The sequence below is a fragment of the Vidua chalybeata genome, chromosome 1 (assembly GCF_026979565.1).
Source record: "Vidua chalybeata isolate OUT-0048 chromosome 1, bVidCha1 merged haplotype, whole genome shotgun sequence".
Lineage (NCBI taxonomy): Eukaryota > Metazoa > Chordata > Aves > Passeriformes > Viduidae > Vidua > Vidua chalybeata.
Window position 1 is genome coordinate 49,408,466 of NC_071530.1, and position 13,892 is coordinate 49,422,357.

Below are 13,892 nucleotides of genomic sequence, written 5' to 3' on the forward strand. Positions count from 1 at the left end.
TTGGTTCATTTTATGATCTGTGAAAATGACATGTAAAGTTTTATATTTAGGTTATAAAATACTTCAGTGAATGCTTCTTGTTGTTTATAACCCATGTAACTGGGTGGGAAGGAGCAAGCAATATTAGTCAGATGGGTTCTTTGGAGGATATTTGGATGTTTTGTTTTGTGCACCCAAAACTATTGTATGCCCTGAGCTGTCTGAATGAGCTTCTACTGTTCTTGGCTGTTGGGTTTTTTTTGGTTTTGGTTTTGGTTTTTTTGGTGTTTTTTTTTTTTTTTTTTTTTTAAGGTGCACCTTTATGATTCTTTGGCAGTTCATTCTTTTATGTGTTCCAGCTGGCCTTCGGGGAGAGGCAGGAGAAAACAGACTTTTATCACTTTTGCTTATAAAGCATCTTTTGAAGCTTGTCCTTGGAAGGATTTCTGTGTTTTTCTCCTGCTGTTACAAGTATTTCATTGAATGATTGATTGTTGCTTATCAAGCAGGAAGAATAACAGAGAAAGGTATTTTTAAACAGATAAGACAAATCCATTGTCCAGAATAGGACAAAGTGTAGCTAATCATACCTAGAAATAGCCTAACTTTTCCTTAACAATCTCTTGGAATACTAAGCTTCTATGAATTACCTTAATTCTATGTTACCTTAATTGTAGTGAAGAAGAGCTTAAATAGGACAATATTGGACTTCTGATGTCTTTCCCAAAGCACACAAAGGATAGTGACCCATAGGCTATTTTGAATAAGAGCCATGTACAGCTTTCCAGTTCTCTGAATCATGCAGCTCACTATTCCTGTTTCTCATTTGCCTGTAATAAAATGCTGTCTTGAGATAATTTGGTCAGTTTGTTGAGACCATTTTGAATTTTATCCACACTGGATGAAATCTTTTCAGCATTGCTAACTTGGTGTTTGCAGATTTCAACACATGCAATTTCCATCATTACAATGTTTTTTATCATTAGCAAAATTATTAGAAATCATCAAGCCCATTCAAAATACTAAGAAACACTATTTTTTCTGCATTCATAGTAAAGCCTTGGTTATTTCTATGCACTCATTACTGGTTTTAGCTATAGAAGGTGAATGTAAAACTTGTTTGCTTGATGTAGAAAAGGAGTATCTGATCTACATCTTGAAGGTCAATTCATTGACCTATTTCTTTTGTCACCTTTTGTCAGACAGGCTTATTGTCAGACATTTCTTTTGTCAGACAGGCTTATTTTTGTGGGCCCTGTAAATATGGACAGAGATGATAAATGTTTCTACTTAAAGCAGTTCTGTCCTTGCAAATCTGTCTTCGTAAACATGGCCATCAGAAGCTTTGGCTACTTCCAGACTTCCCTCAGAGAGGCAGATCAAGTGTTCCATGTGTACAGTACTGTTGTCACAGAGGTGCTGAGACACAAAAAGTGAAGACCTGTTTCCCTATGTTTAAGTACGAGATGGACACTGTTTCACATGTTATGTGTTTCTATATGATGGATCCTACAAGTCCTGTAGGAACTGTAGCTCTATTACAGAAAAAAAACCAAACCAGAATTGTTTGGAATGTATTTTTACTAGATGCAGTCAAGATTGGTGACTTAATCAGTGCTGCTTACTAGTTGCCAGAAATAATACTCTGTTACCTTTTTTGAATTTTGAAATTATTGTTGATCCTGTCTATAATTCTCTTTGATTTTAAAGCTGTGAATTCTTATCTTCCTGCTACACCTAACCTAACCTTTCATTACTTGCTTTTTACATCTCATTTTGTATGTTGGCTTTTTTATTTTACCCCTCCAAGATTCTGCTGTTCTATTTGTTAGATATTACAATTTTTTTTTTTTTTTTCTCCTATGTGATTGTTTCCAGTTCAGTCACAATTGGATTTGGACAGATTGGTTTCTTACTGTGCTTCCTTCAGAAAACATTGAATCTAATATGTTTTCTTTCCAGTTTAATTCTTATGGCTTTCTAACATAATGTAAGGAATTTAGTGAAGCTTCCATTCTGAGTGGTCATTCTGCTCTTCTGTCCTTCCGAAGAATCAGAGGGATTTTTATCCTAACTACCCATCTTTCCCTTATCACTTATTTTCATAAGAATGCCATCTAGATAAGCTTTTCCATTACTTCTCTGAATTCAGAGGATGCATCAAAATTCAGTGCATTCACTGCAGTTCTGCAATGTTTATCTCAGTGTTGTCCAAACAGACAGGACACAGTTAAACTGCTCGTTAGACTCTTCACACTATGGAGCATTAACTTTTTTTGTAGGTATAAAAGGCTACAAATTTAACCTTGCCTTCTGGACCTCAGAGTGGATGTTTATGTACATGTGACCTTCATTCGGGGGCCACTTTATGAAGGAGGCACTTTGCTTTCCTCTCTCTTCTTGTGTAAAAGTTAATTCTTATCTAATGAAAAAGGGAGAAAAGTCCCCACTGTTTTCTATCCCCGTGCTTTGAATTTGTAAAAGCGGGAAAATCTGTGTTGTAGTAGTTGGGCCTTTGCACTTTTTTCTGTCTGCAGTATTTTGGTTGATTTCTATAGTACTGTGTTTTATATGTCACAAGCTTGAATACATAAACTACAAATTGATTAAACCCAGTCAAATGGTCATTTTTTGCAGATAGAGTTGCTTATAGAGCACATGGAAGTTAAAAGACTTCCAGGTATAGACCTTGAAGTAAATTGGAATGTTAAATTGTAGACATGAAAGGTTGAAAAAGCTCCATACCACATATAAGAAAATTGATGCTTTATTCTCTAAGGAGGTGCTGTGTGCCCAAGTGTAAGTCTAAATTGGAGAACAAATTAGACTTACTGTATTTGGGTTTGTATTTTGTTTTCATGTTTATTTGGTCTTTGAATATAGTATGATCTTTGTCAAAGTTCAGCTTTACTCTCTTGTAAGGCATGAATTTGGGCAGATTCCAGTATATTGGAGGTAGGAAGGGATATTACATTAAACCACGGCGTAGAATAATTTGAGATTTTGCAATTCCTCTGCAGTTAGGAATGTTCTGAGTTTAAATGCTATGTATCTTTAATCTGGTAAGTCATAGTTAGAAAGAACTCTTACATTTCTTTTTAACTCAGTAAAACTTCATTTGTGGCCTTTACAGAAGGCTGTTAAACATCTGAAACTAAAATAGTTTTCTCCTGAATTAAGCCCCATTTGGAAATAAGACATTGTTTCTGGAGAATAGTGGTATCAGTAGTATTGTATCAGTGTGCTAGTAATGGAGGGCATTTAGTCTTCAGACCTCAAAAACATGATCTTGGCAAATTCACCAGCATATATTAATTGCTTATTACAGGTAAAGACACAGTACCAATCTTCTTTCTGTTCTGTGGTGGCACTTTACAGAGTTGAGTGCTTCCTTGTGTCAGGGTGACATTTTCTCCTAGGTTTTTGTCTACTGGTCAGGGGCTTCTGTATTAGTATCATTAACTTCCTGAATGTCCCTTGGTTAACTCAGTTTTGGCTTAGGAATGTAAGAAATATCCTGATGGATCAGTCCGCAAGGATGAAGTCGTGTTCTGTCCCTGACAGTGACAATGGCAGGTGCTTTTTCAGGGAAACAGTGCAGCTTTCTGTGATCCATTCGTGTTGTAGCCCTCACCCCCCTCAATTCAGAATCATCATGCTGGATGTTAGAAAAGAAAACACATCCTTGCTTAGTCTTTGTAGTGTTAATGGATTTGGTCTGCCAGGCATTTGCTTAATCCAGTTTGTGAAGTGCAGGATATGTGTGCATGAGAGTGATTCCAAAAGCATAATCAGCTCGGGTTAATTGCTGGAAGACTTTCTTCTTCCTTGAACCTTTCAGAATTAAGTATCTCAGTGTTCAAATACTCATTTTCCCCTCCCCAGCCTGTAAGACAGAAACAAGGAAAACAGAGGCAATAGATGTGTTGTAGTCATATTACACTTACTATTTAGTTTTTCTTTTTAACCAGCCTTTAACTAACCTAACCAGTCTCAGTGGATAGTTAGTGGTGTTTTTTCTGGAATAGGAGACAAAGCAGGAAAGCATGCTTGTGGGAGAAGAACGGACACTTGCTTTGGATTGGGATTTTATTTTTCTGAATACTTCAAATGTGCTTCTTCCTGGATTTAAACCCAGATCTTCATTGTGAAGAACTTCAGCTTGAAGGGTTTGAAGGACAGAAACACCGACTGCAGTACCTACCTTGGGAATGGCTCAAAAAGTGTTCTCTGGCACCAGTGCATTCTTCTCTGCCCCTGAATTTAAATATATAGTGGCTAGAATCTTGTATGGGAATGGTTGCTAAGGATGTGGAACTGGCATCTGTGTACCCACATAAACATCTTGGATTAAAATTTAGGAAAAGAATGTCACAAAATTAAAAAAAATTAATTGCAGTTTCGAAGTATTTCAGAGGAACAAATTTAGTGTTATTATGTCGTGCTTTTATTTTAAAATTACAGTTTTGGATCACGTATTTAGGGAATGAGGGGTACTTGTAACTACTTGATGTAACATCTTTGGGGTTAATATTAAATAAGCTTGAGAAGAGAGACAACAGGTGGGAATATACAGATTTGGAGGAAGAATGTGTCACCCTACCAGATCATAGAGGAGCATGCTCTGTGTGGGGCACTGTTTGTAGCCCAAAGGGTGGCTTTGACTACGTAATCAAAGACTGTGGACTTTGTGGCTAACAAAAATGCTGGTTTGAGTCAAATCTCAGATAAAGAAAGTTCCTCATTTTTAAGCTATTTGCATGCAAGACAAATTTATTTTAATTCCATGTGCCATTCTGGGGAACTTGCCGTTTTACGCTAACAAGTGAAGACTGTGGTCCAGCACAGAAATGTTGCTAACTCTCTTACAGAAGGTGGCAGCTGATGTTGCCCTTATTTACTGTTTCCCCCAAATAGAGGAAGGATTTTTCGACACAAAATTGTTGAAACAAGTTTCCATTGGTATTAATGGAATAATACCCTCTACTCTGTTCTACAAGGCTGTGATATACATCTGGAAATTTCTTACAAGGTATTTAGCTTTGTATGGGTACATGATAAGTATATCAAAAATCTTTTTTGTCTTAATAGGCATGGTCTTGGCTTACCTGATCTTGGGCTGCTTGCTTGTTTTAATCATGTCTTTGAACATATCAAAACTTGTTTGGTTTTTGTTTTTCTTTAAAATACTGGATTTTTAGTACTGTTGGAAGCACTAAAAAGTAGCCTTGTTTAGAAAAGTTTTATCATGAGGATGTAAAAAAATACCCAAAAAAGACTGACAAAATTTGACAGTTGGGTTATCATATACTTGTGATAACTTAAGCTTGTTTAAAAAATTCTAGTTTACCAAGCAGTTCAGAAAAATCAGTCCATGTAAGTAAGCATCATTTTAGTCCTGCAGTAAATTATTAAAAATTTTGAATTTACAAGATTTCCACTGAAAATTTTGTTTGTATTTGATAGCTCTCAAGGCAGAGACATTAAATTTATCCACAAGGTGCAATCTAGCTTCATAGCTTTACTTGATATCACAGAACACTTTTTGTCATGTCATTACCCCTGCAGTTTAAACAACCCTTTCATCCTGTGCAGGATAAAATAACTTTTTTTTCCAGCAGGTGGCTGAGGGTTGGTTGGTTTTGATTTAAACTGAATAATCTGTAGATTTTTTAAAAGAGAAGACAGTATGAATAGAAGTCTTCATAAAAGAACAAGATAAAACAGAGCTGATTTTTACCTGGAATAGCTGTATGTAATGTGTAGGAGTCTTTATTTGGAAGTGCAAATCAGAATAGTCTGTGGATAAACCCCTGGCTTTAAATGAGAGAAGTGTGCATCAGAGTAAAAAAGGTATTGTCAAAAGAAGCTTAAGTTTTAATTCTTTATCTTTAGTGCTCACCATGGCCAGATACTCCTACAACATTTGTAAACAACAGTCCTACTCCTGCTCCAACTTTCACCTCTGCTCAGCATAACACCTACAGTGTCCCAGACAGGTAGGTTTCTATTCTGTATCCCCATTAAAGGTGGCATTTTAATCAGGCTTATTCAGAACATTTTCTGACTAAATTCAACTGTGTTCTGTTTCTCCTGGGGAACTGGGAGATTGTTTTGACCTATATATTCATTTTAGAGTATGACATTTGTATCACATGGTTCAGTTATAAGGTAATTACTTCTACCTCGCTATCTTTCTTTCTTACTATACATTTTTTAAAACCACTTCTTGTCCTTCATCATATAGCAGATACTTTACTTTTCACTATTGTAATTTAGTCCTTGTCTATGGAAACTATTTTTAGCTTTTTTTCAGTAAGAACAGTCTTCATTTCCATCATACACAGTTAGTATAATTTGCAAGAAAAAGCCCAAACAAGTATTTTCAAAAACTTGCATTGGTGAAAGCATTTTGATTCAAGGTGTGTTAATTAAACTACTGTAACCAAACCTGCAGTTCATCCAAAAATTATTGACAGTGGTGTGGTCTGATCCATATATTGTGGAATGGTCTTTCTCTTTATTTTAACAAGTTGGAGTCTTTTAATTCTTTCAACTGTGATATTTATTGTTTTGGAAATTTCAAGTTAATTTTCATCAATGTTTAAATATTTTTGTTTATAGAATTCTAGTAATACTTGGTTTTGTTTTTTAATCTGTAGCAATTCTTCCTCCCCAAATCATCAAGGAGATGGAACCTCTCAAGGGTCAGGAGATGTGAGTGTTTCCTTTCTGATATTGACCATAAGTGTATTTGTATAGCTGTGTCAGAGTATTTGATTTACACTTGATATTATAAGAAAGTGTTGAACTGAGGGAGAGATTTTTAATTGCTTGGGTTTTGTTTGGGTTTTTTAGTATCCAAATTATGGTATGCAATCTCGTTTCTTACAGCAGCTTCATCCTTCAGCCACAATCCAGGAAACTCAGCAATGGTTGCTCAAGAATAGGTTCTCTGCCTATACAAGGCTCTTTTCAAATTTCTCAGGTATCTGTAGTTTACTTTTTTTCTTTCTTTGTGTTACTGAGCAAGTTCTGTGTGGGAAAAGAGTTCTCTAAGAACATTATGGTATACATATTTATGTATACCATATATACATATATTTATATTATATATAAATATATATACATATGTATACATATTTATTTACTGATTTGCTGGTTAAACAGCAGTGCAGTTCCCACTGTATGTCTGAACACAAGACACAGCAATAGATGGATGGTAGTGTGGGGCTGTGTTTTGAAGCCTTCCATGGAATTGTGCAAAGGGTGGCATGACACAGTACTCACCATAAGTAAATTCCTTTTCTTTGGTGACACTTGATGAGGACAGTGTTGTGAATGATGCCAGCATGCCAGCTCTCTGCCTCTTTGGTTAGCTCATGCTTCTGTCAGAATTCCTTTGTACCAGGCTTTTTCTCTGGGAAGATTTATTCTTCTGCTGCTGGTTAGTTTTTGACCTGTGTTTCTTGTATGAGGGTTGCTGAACTTTCTCAATAAACTTTAGTACCAAATTTCTGACAAAGACTCTTGGGAAACTTTTCTTCTTTTTCATTATTATCTTTATAAAAGTCAAGTACTAGCTAGCTGGCTTTTTTTGTTTTTGAAACAAGAGGTGTCATATATGTGAGTTTTATTATATTACCTCAGTTGGTGTTTTTTTTTTTTTTTTTTTTTTTTTTTTTTTTTTTTGTTTTTTTGTTTGTTTTGGGTTTTTTTGGGGTTTTTTTTTTTTTTTTTTTTTTTTTTTTTGGGTTTTTTTGGTTTTTTTTTGGCTGTAGTATTTAAAGGCTGTGATCACTTATTTTTGCTGGCTTTTATTTGTGCATTCCTGGAAAGTGTGTGGAGTATTTTTATGCATTAAAACTACTTTTTACCTGTTTTCCCACTCAACTATTTCATTGACTGATGTATTTCAGAGTGTTGTTTTCTTTGCTGACACTCATGCTGCTCTTCAAAAAATCTGTCCTTCCACTTTTTGCTTCAGCAGCACCTTCTATACACAAGTGCATTGTCGTAACTTAAGTGCCCAGAGGAAATGATGGATGGGTAGTTGAATGTCTGGGGTAATTCACTGCGTGACAAACCATGGAATATTTTTGCTCTGTATTTTGCATGTGTTCAAAATCCACTACCCTGGGGTGCCAGCAAAAACCACTGTTTCTCTAGTCATCTCTCTCCACAGCAATTGTATGCCTTGCAGACTCGTACTATTTCAAAGCTGTAAACAGCATAAACTGTAACTCACCACCTTTGGAAAGCAGGTTGATTTATTTGGCACTCACTAGAGCCTGGCTGAATTTTACTTATTCCTGTGTCCCAAATTCCGTTTTTGTCACAGTGAAGTTTGTTACTCTTGGTTTAAATGAACGTACCATTTATTTTAGAAAGAATTGATGTGCTACAGTAATCTTCAATAAATCCTCATGTGTTTGTCCAGGTGCTGATTTATTAAAGCTGACAAGAGAGGATCTGGTACAAATCTGTGGTCCAGCCGATGGAATTCGGCTGTATAATGCACTGAAATCCAGGTGATGTGCTGACTGTGAGGCTGAGTAGATTTAGATGGGGATTCTAGAACGGGGAGATTTGGGAAGTTAGTGTGGATGGGCCTTGGTGCCTGTGGGATCTGCCTTAGGAGTTGGTAGCAATATGTTTAAAACTCTCCTCCTGTGCACCACCTCCAGGGCATGCCCAGGTGAGATGCAGGTGGGCTGTAAGGCTGCACCAATGCAGTTGGGCCCTGCCAGTTTTTTTGCTACAGATGGATTTATTGCCAAGACACAAAACTGGTCATTGAGGAGCTAAGAACAACCTGAGGCCTTTTGAGGCTAGGTATTGCTAACACAGGCAGCATCCCAGGGGATGTCTGATTCTGTCTGAAATGGGTGTTTGGTACTGTTGGCCCTCCTGGAAGAATTGCTGTTGTTATTCGGTAGTCCTGTTACAGGAGTCCAACAAGCAGCGTCCCTAGGAGCTCTGAATGGATTGAAATTTTGTTTCAATTCAGCAGCAACTCAGACCACTTAGTTAGAGATTAATTTAATTTTTTGGTCTCAGTGATAAAAACCATATCAAGTGTACTGCTAGCATAACGAACCTACAGTTGTGGCATATCAGCCTCTGCATTTGCAGTAGCCTTTTGTTTGACACGTGATTTCCTTGGCTTGCAGGTCCGTGAGGCCCCGTTTAACAATCTATGTGTGCCAGGAGCCCTTACGGAGCATACAACTGGAACGCCAGGACGCGGGCAGCAGAGACAGCAACGGTGCAATATACGGTACGGCAGGCAGGGCTTACGGCAGGGAAACTGCGTAGGTGGGGAAGGGGCTGAGTTACTGCTTTAACAGCACAGAACCTGAAACCTCTCAAGGTTAAACCATTGAGCATTTTCAGTCCATTGATAAAACTACCTGTAGTTACATGGTCATGAATGAAGGAGCTCTGGAATCAGCTGTGCGTGTTGTTGCAGATAAGGCATCAACCATGTAGGTGCATGTAAAAGCTTCATGCAAATAAAACAATTCTTTCCCATTAGATTTTGCTGTCATTTTCTGTGCAACTGAACTAAAACTGTAGAGCCTGACAAGGAAAAACAGCCAAGTAGTGAATATGCGCTCTTGATTTTAGTATTATTTTCCTGAGAATTGTTGATTCAACACAGATGGAAATGTAACTGTTTATTCATAAATCCATGTCACACTTACAATTAAGAGAATGGAGCTATTTAAAATTAATCCTTACTTGCTCTTGGCTTTGAGAGACCCCTCTCCCCAGCTAAAATCTGCAGTCTACTTCAATAGTGCTTGTGGATTTTCCATGCAGGAATTGAGGTGGAGGAGGATCTGTAAATAAAATACTGCTGCTGTCAAATATGTGTTTTCACTCAAGATATCTTCAGCCAGAAGAACATGCAAACTTGGAGCTGCCAGGAGTTTCTTGCACTGTTAAATAAAGATACCGAACAGTAAATACAGCTTCAAACTGAACAGCTACTTTGTCTCACTGTTCTCTTTGCTGTATTGCATTCAGCTCTGAGGTGATCTATAGAAAATTAATTCACACAGTTGGAAAAGGCTTTATTTACCAAAAACCCAAAATCTACATCTGTATTTAAAGCAGCAGCATAGGTACATAAGTGGGATGCAGGTATTACCTGATTCTTTTGAGACTGCCTAAAATTGCTTTCAAAACCATCTTTAGGTGACTCTCTAAAGATCCATTTTAAAGTCTGTTTTATATGATTGTGCCTTTTTGTGCAGGATACAGGAAAAAATGTGGAAGTTGCCTTCAGTCTCAGAGCAAATAGAAGCCTCCCCCATCAGAGTTGTGTTTATGATTTTTCCCTGAAAGAAAAGTTAGGGCAGTTCATGCTTTTAATGAGAACAGGAAGAGAGTAAATTTAAAGTTTTAGGTTTTAAAATTTTTGAAAGTATAAAGTAAACAATTAAACAAATTCAGATATTTTTCATATAGCTATTGTTATCCATTAGTACCATGCTTATGTAAATGATTTTTTTCTTGTAGTTTATCATGCAATCTACTTAGAGGAGATGGCAGCCTCAGAAGTCACACGCAAGCTTGCTTTGGCATTTAATATTCCTTTGCATCAGATCAACCAAGTTTACAGACAGGGTCCCACAGGCATCCACATTCTTGTTAGTGATCAGGTAATTAATTTTTTTTTTTTTTTTGGCATTGTATTTATGACTGGTAGTGGAGGGTTTTCTTATGCTTGCTCATTTATTACTGGTTTTTCTGTTTGATAATGCAACCCTAGTGTTTGCTGACATTTAGAGTATTTTTTCCTTTACAATAAAATGAACAGGAGGATTCTTTAAATGTGACTTTTCCTCTGCATGACTAAACTGAAACTATGAGAAGACAGAGGCAGCTGATTTATATAGTTCTGAGAAGCTGCAGCAGTTATTTAGTGCTTATTTATTTTGAGCACACCCAAAGGCAGAGAATATCTAAACATCGTTGAACTCTGCTTCTTGAAGTGTCTGCTCCACAGAGTCCCAAAAACACAGCCAGGCTCCCAGCTGGTTGTCACAAGAGTAAAGAGCAGTATTTTAATAGTATATGGATTTTGATTTGCTATATGCCTGTCACTTGCTAAACAAAACCAAAAATACATGATTGCTCACAAAAGGCTGTGTTTAATATCAGGATTGTTTTTGTTTTGTGTTTTGGTCATACTCAGAAGGTTTTGAAATTTTTTTTTTTTAGATGGTTCAAAACTTTCAAGATGAGAGTTGTTTCTTATTCACCACAATAAAAGGTATGTTGTCTTTTCTGACAGTTTAAAACTTAATAGTTTATTCCAGCAAGGACCCTTCTTTAAAAATTATAAAAGTTTTGCATACACAGTGGCAGAAGACAGTCAGAGTTCTTCCTCTCCTAGCCAGATTTCAGCCTCTGTGTAGCATCTCAGGGTCTTCTCTGAGCTTTCAGTTCAGAACCAGTGCAGGGTTTGGTAACAAACTTACGTAAAATTCAGTCAGCTATCACTGGACAGTGATGCTGCTAATAATTGTCAAGAATGGTGAAGTTTCAAAATAGGTTAAAAAAAAATAAAAATCCTGGCAGTAGTACCTCTGAAGTTCAGAAACTGAATCTTAACTGAGTCCTGAGAGTCAGAAAACCTGAGCATAACATTCTGTTCTTTCTCTGCTAGTCAATAGTCATCTTCATTTAATAGCCTGTTGTTGAATCCCATTCTTCCACAGAACTCCAATTTATTTCTGGTACAAATACCAGCAAATGGCTGTAATCAGGGGACACGTTTGACTCTGTGCAAACTTTACCTACAGAAACTGTCCCTCTTTGAAGATCCAGTTACAAATTATTATTCATAACATTTTTGTTTAGCACAAGTAGGAAACCTTTAAGTTTTTGTTGCAGATGAGTTTATTATCAAAGTCCATACTAGAGTGTTTTGGTGCATTGGCTTGTATTTCTGTGATTCTATTCAACAAAGACAGACAGACATTTCCTTTGGTTTTTTTTTCAGCTGAAAATGGAGAAGGCTTCCATATAATTCTGAAGTGACATCACACACTTGCTAGACTGATACTCCAATGCAGAACGAAGTCCTGCCTAAAGATTATGAAGATCATCCAAAACCTTAGGATCTAACTTCACTGTATAAGATGTTTCATATTGAAAACACAAAATGACCTTTCTAATGAGCTGTTTGATAGGTGAACTTTCTTATCACTGCCATAGCTAAGTGTCCTCATGAGAGGTATAATGCCATGACAGCTTCTGTACAGGCATGGAAGACAATGTAAGCAAAGGTGCTTGCCCTTCACTGAAATAAGGCAAACTATGGCCAGTAGATACAGTTTATAGAAGCGAAGCAGTGCTGCTTTTCTATTGCCTGTATCCAGTTGGAGATGAATGTAAACTTATTTTGGGGCATTTACCTTTCTGTGCCAGTTTGTCTATTACGTGCTTGTACCTTACGCTGGTTTTATTTTTTGATGTTAGCAGAGCACATGCTAATCTGTGTGGAGATGAGTAGTTAAGGTGATAGTGATCAGGTTGTCAGGTCTTTGAGAGTAAAGCTGTCAAAACAGCTTCCCGTGTAAATTGTGTATAAGAGTGTATGTAAGAAGTGTAAATGCCAGAACAGGGCTTTTAAGAAGCCCTAGACAGATGCAATATATGCATGCAGCAAACTGCATTATCAATAGTACCTTATTGGAGGGATTAATATAAATCCTATGGGGTACCAAGTAATTGTGTTTTGCTTTAATGAATTTAATGGAAAAGAATTGCCTATGCATCCTTTATGTTTAGTTTCCTAGGTTCTCTGCAGAGCACTGCTGCAGTTTAACTCTTTGCTTGTAAAATTGTGGGTTTAAAAATACTGGCAGTGAGAAGTGGGGTTTGCAGTGGAATTATGCAGATGAGGGAAGATGACCCACTGGCACCACAGGGCTGTCATAGCTTTCAGCAGCATCGAATAAATTGCTTGAGAAACACTAAATACACACCCTGTAAGTTTCCTTCCCAGCAGATGAATGCCCTGCTGGAGCTCCTATTCTGGATAAATCTTTTACCTTTTCAGTTGACCTTCCTGCACCCTCCATCCATCCATACTGTACACCCGTTACAGTGCCTCCTCCATATGACCAAATATTTACTTTACTCTGAAACAGGCAATGTGCTTTCTTGGTATTTTGGATGTGTCTTGTAAAGTCATGGCACAGCATTTCCTAGGCTAACATTAAGTTTCAGTTGGTCAGGTACTTAGAGGGGGGTATTTCCAGAGGTATTAAGCGACAGTTTCAGAACTGTTATTCTGTGCCTTTGGAAAGTTCCAACTTGATCTCTGGCTTAAAAGCTTGGGAATAGTTTGCTTTTTATGCTGCGGTGTTCCATTTAAACCAATACTACAGCATGTAAAAAAGCAACTTAGACTTTTTCATTTCCCCTTTCATAACTGGCTCAAGTGCTTAGCAGAAAAGCTTCTGAAAGCTGTAGCATTTTGAAAATTTAAATTCATCAAACTTAGAATTTTTTTCCTATTTTTGGTTGTTTGTTTTTTTTTCTGCACTGAAAGTAAAATTTTATGTACTTAAACATTTCTGCCTATAAGTTGTTCATCTTTGGGTATTGTTTGGTCCTAATATTTTCCTGAACTGACACTTGTGTCTTTTTAGCTCACACCATATTCAAATCCAAATGTTTTATAAAAGTGGAAAAATCCTTGATTGGAAAGTATCCAAATATCTAATTTTAAAGAATATTGAAAGTTGTACAGTAGTTTGTCCAGCTCACTTGAAATTGGAATTAAATTATGGCACCAGCAAATGGCTTTTGTTTTTTAATAAGATGTACACATTTCAATTTAAGTATAATAAATGTTTTTCAATAATTTTGTAAATGTGCTTTTCTTTTTG

The 13,892-nt window shown here is 36.7% G+C and overlaps 1 protein-coding gene across 5 annotated transcripts in view; it reads left to right on the plus strand.

Annotated features, from left to right (window-relative positions):
• The window catches only part of UBP1 (upstream binding protein 1), a 35,768-nt gene extending 21,892 nt beyond the window's left edge, over positions 1-13,876 (plus strand). For 3 of the 5 annotated variants that reach the window (XM_053943635.1, XM_053943653.1, XM_053943661.1), the window contains 8 exons: positions 5,875-5,978; positions 6,642-6,696; positions 6,874-6,967; positions 8,420-8,510; positions 9,153-9,259; positions 10,507-10,649; positions 11,212-11,263; positions 11,996-13,876. In XM_053943635.1, the coding sequence (XP_053799610.1) occupies positions 5,875-5,978; positions 6,642-6,696; positions 6,874-6,967; positions 8,420-8,510; positions 9,153-9,259; positions 10,507-10,649; positions 11,212-11,263; positions 11,996-12,033 (684 nt within the window). In that variant the 3' untranslated portion in view covers positions 12,034-13,876. Of the gene's footprint in view, positions 1-5,874; positions 5,979-6,641; positions 6,697-6,873; positions 6,968-8,419; positions 8,511-9,152; positions 9,260-9,804; positions 9,845-10,506; positions 10,650-11,211; positions 11,264-11,995 lie in introns of those variants that run through there. The other 2 variants (XM_053943645.1, XM_053943673.1) reach the window with 2 other exon arrangements.
• The last annotated feature ends 16 nt before the right edge of the window (positions 13,877-13,892 follow it).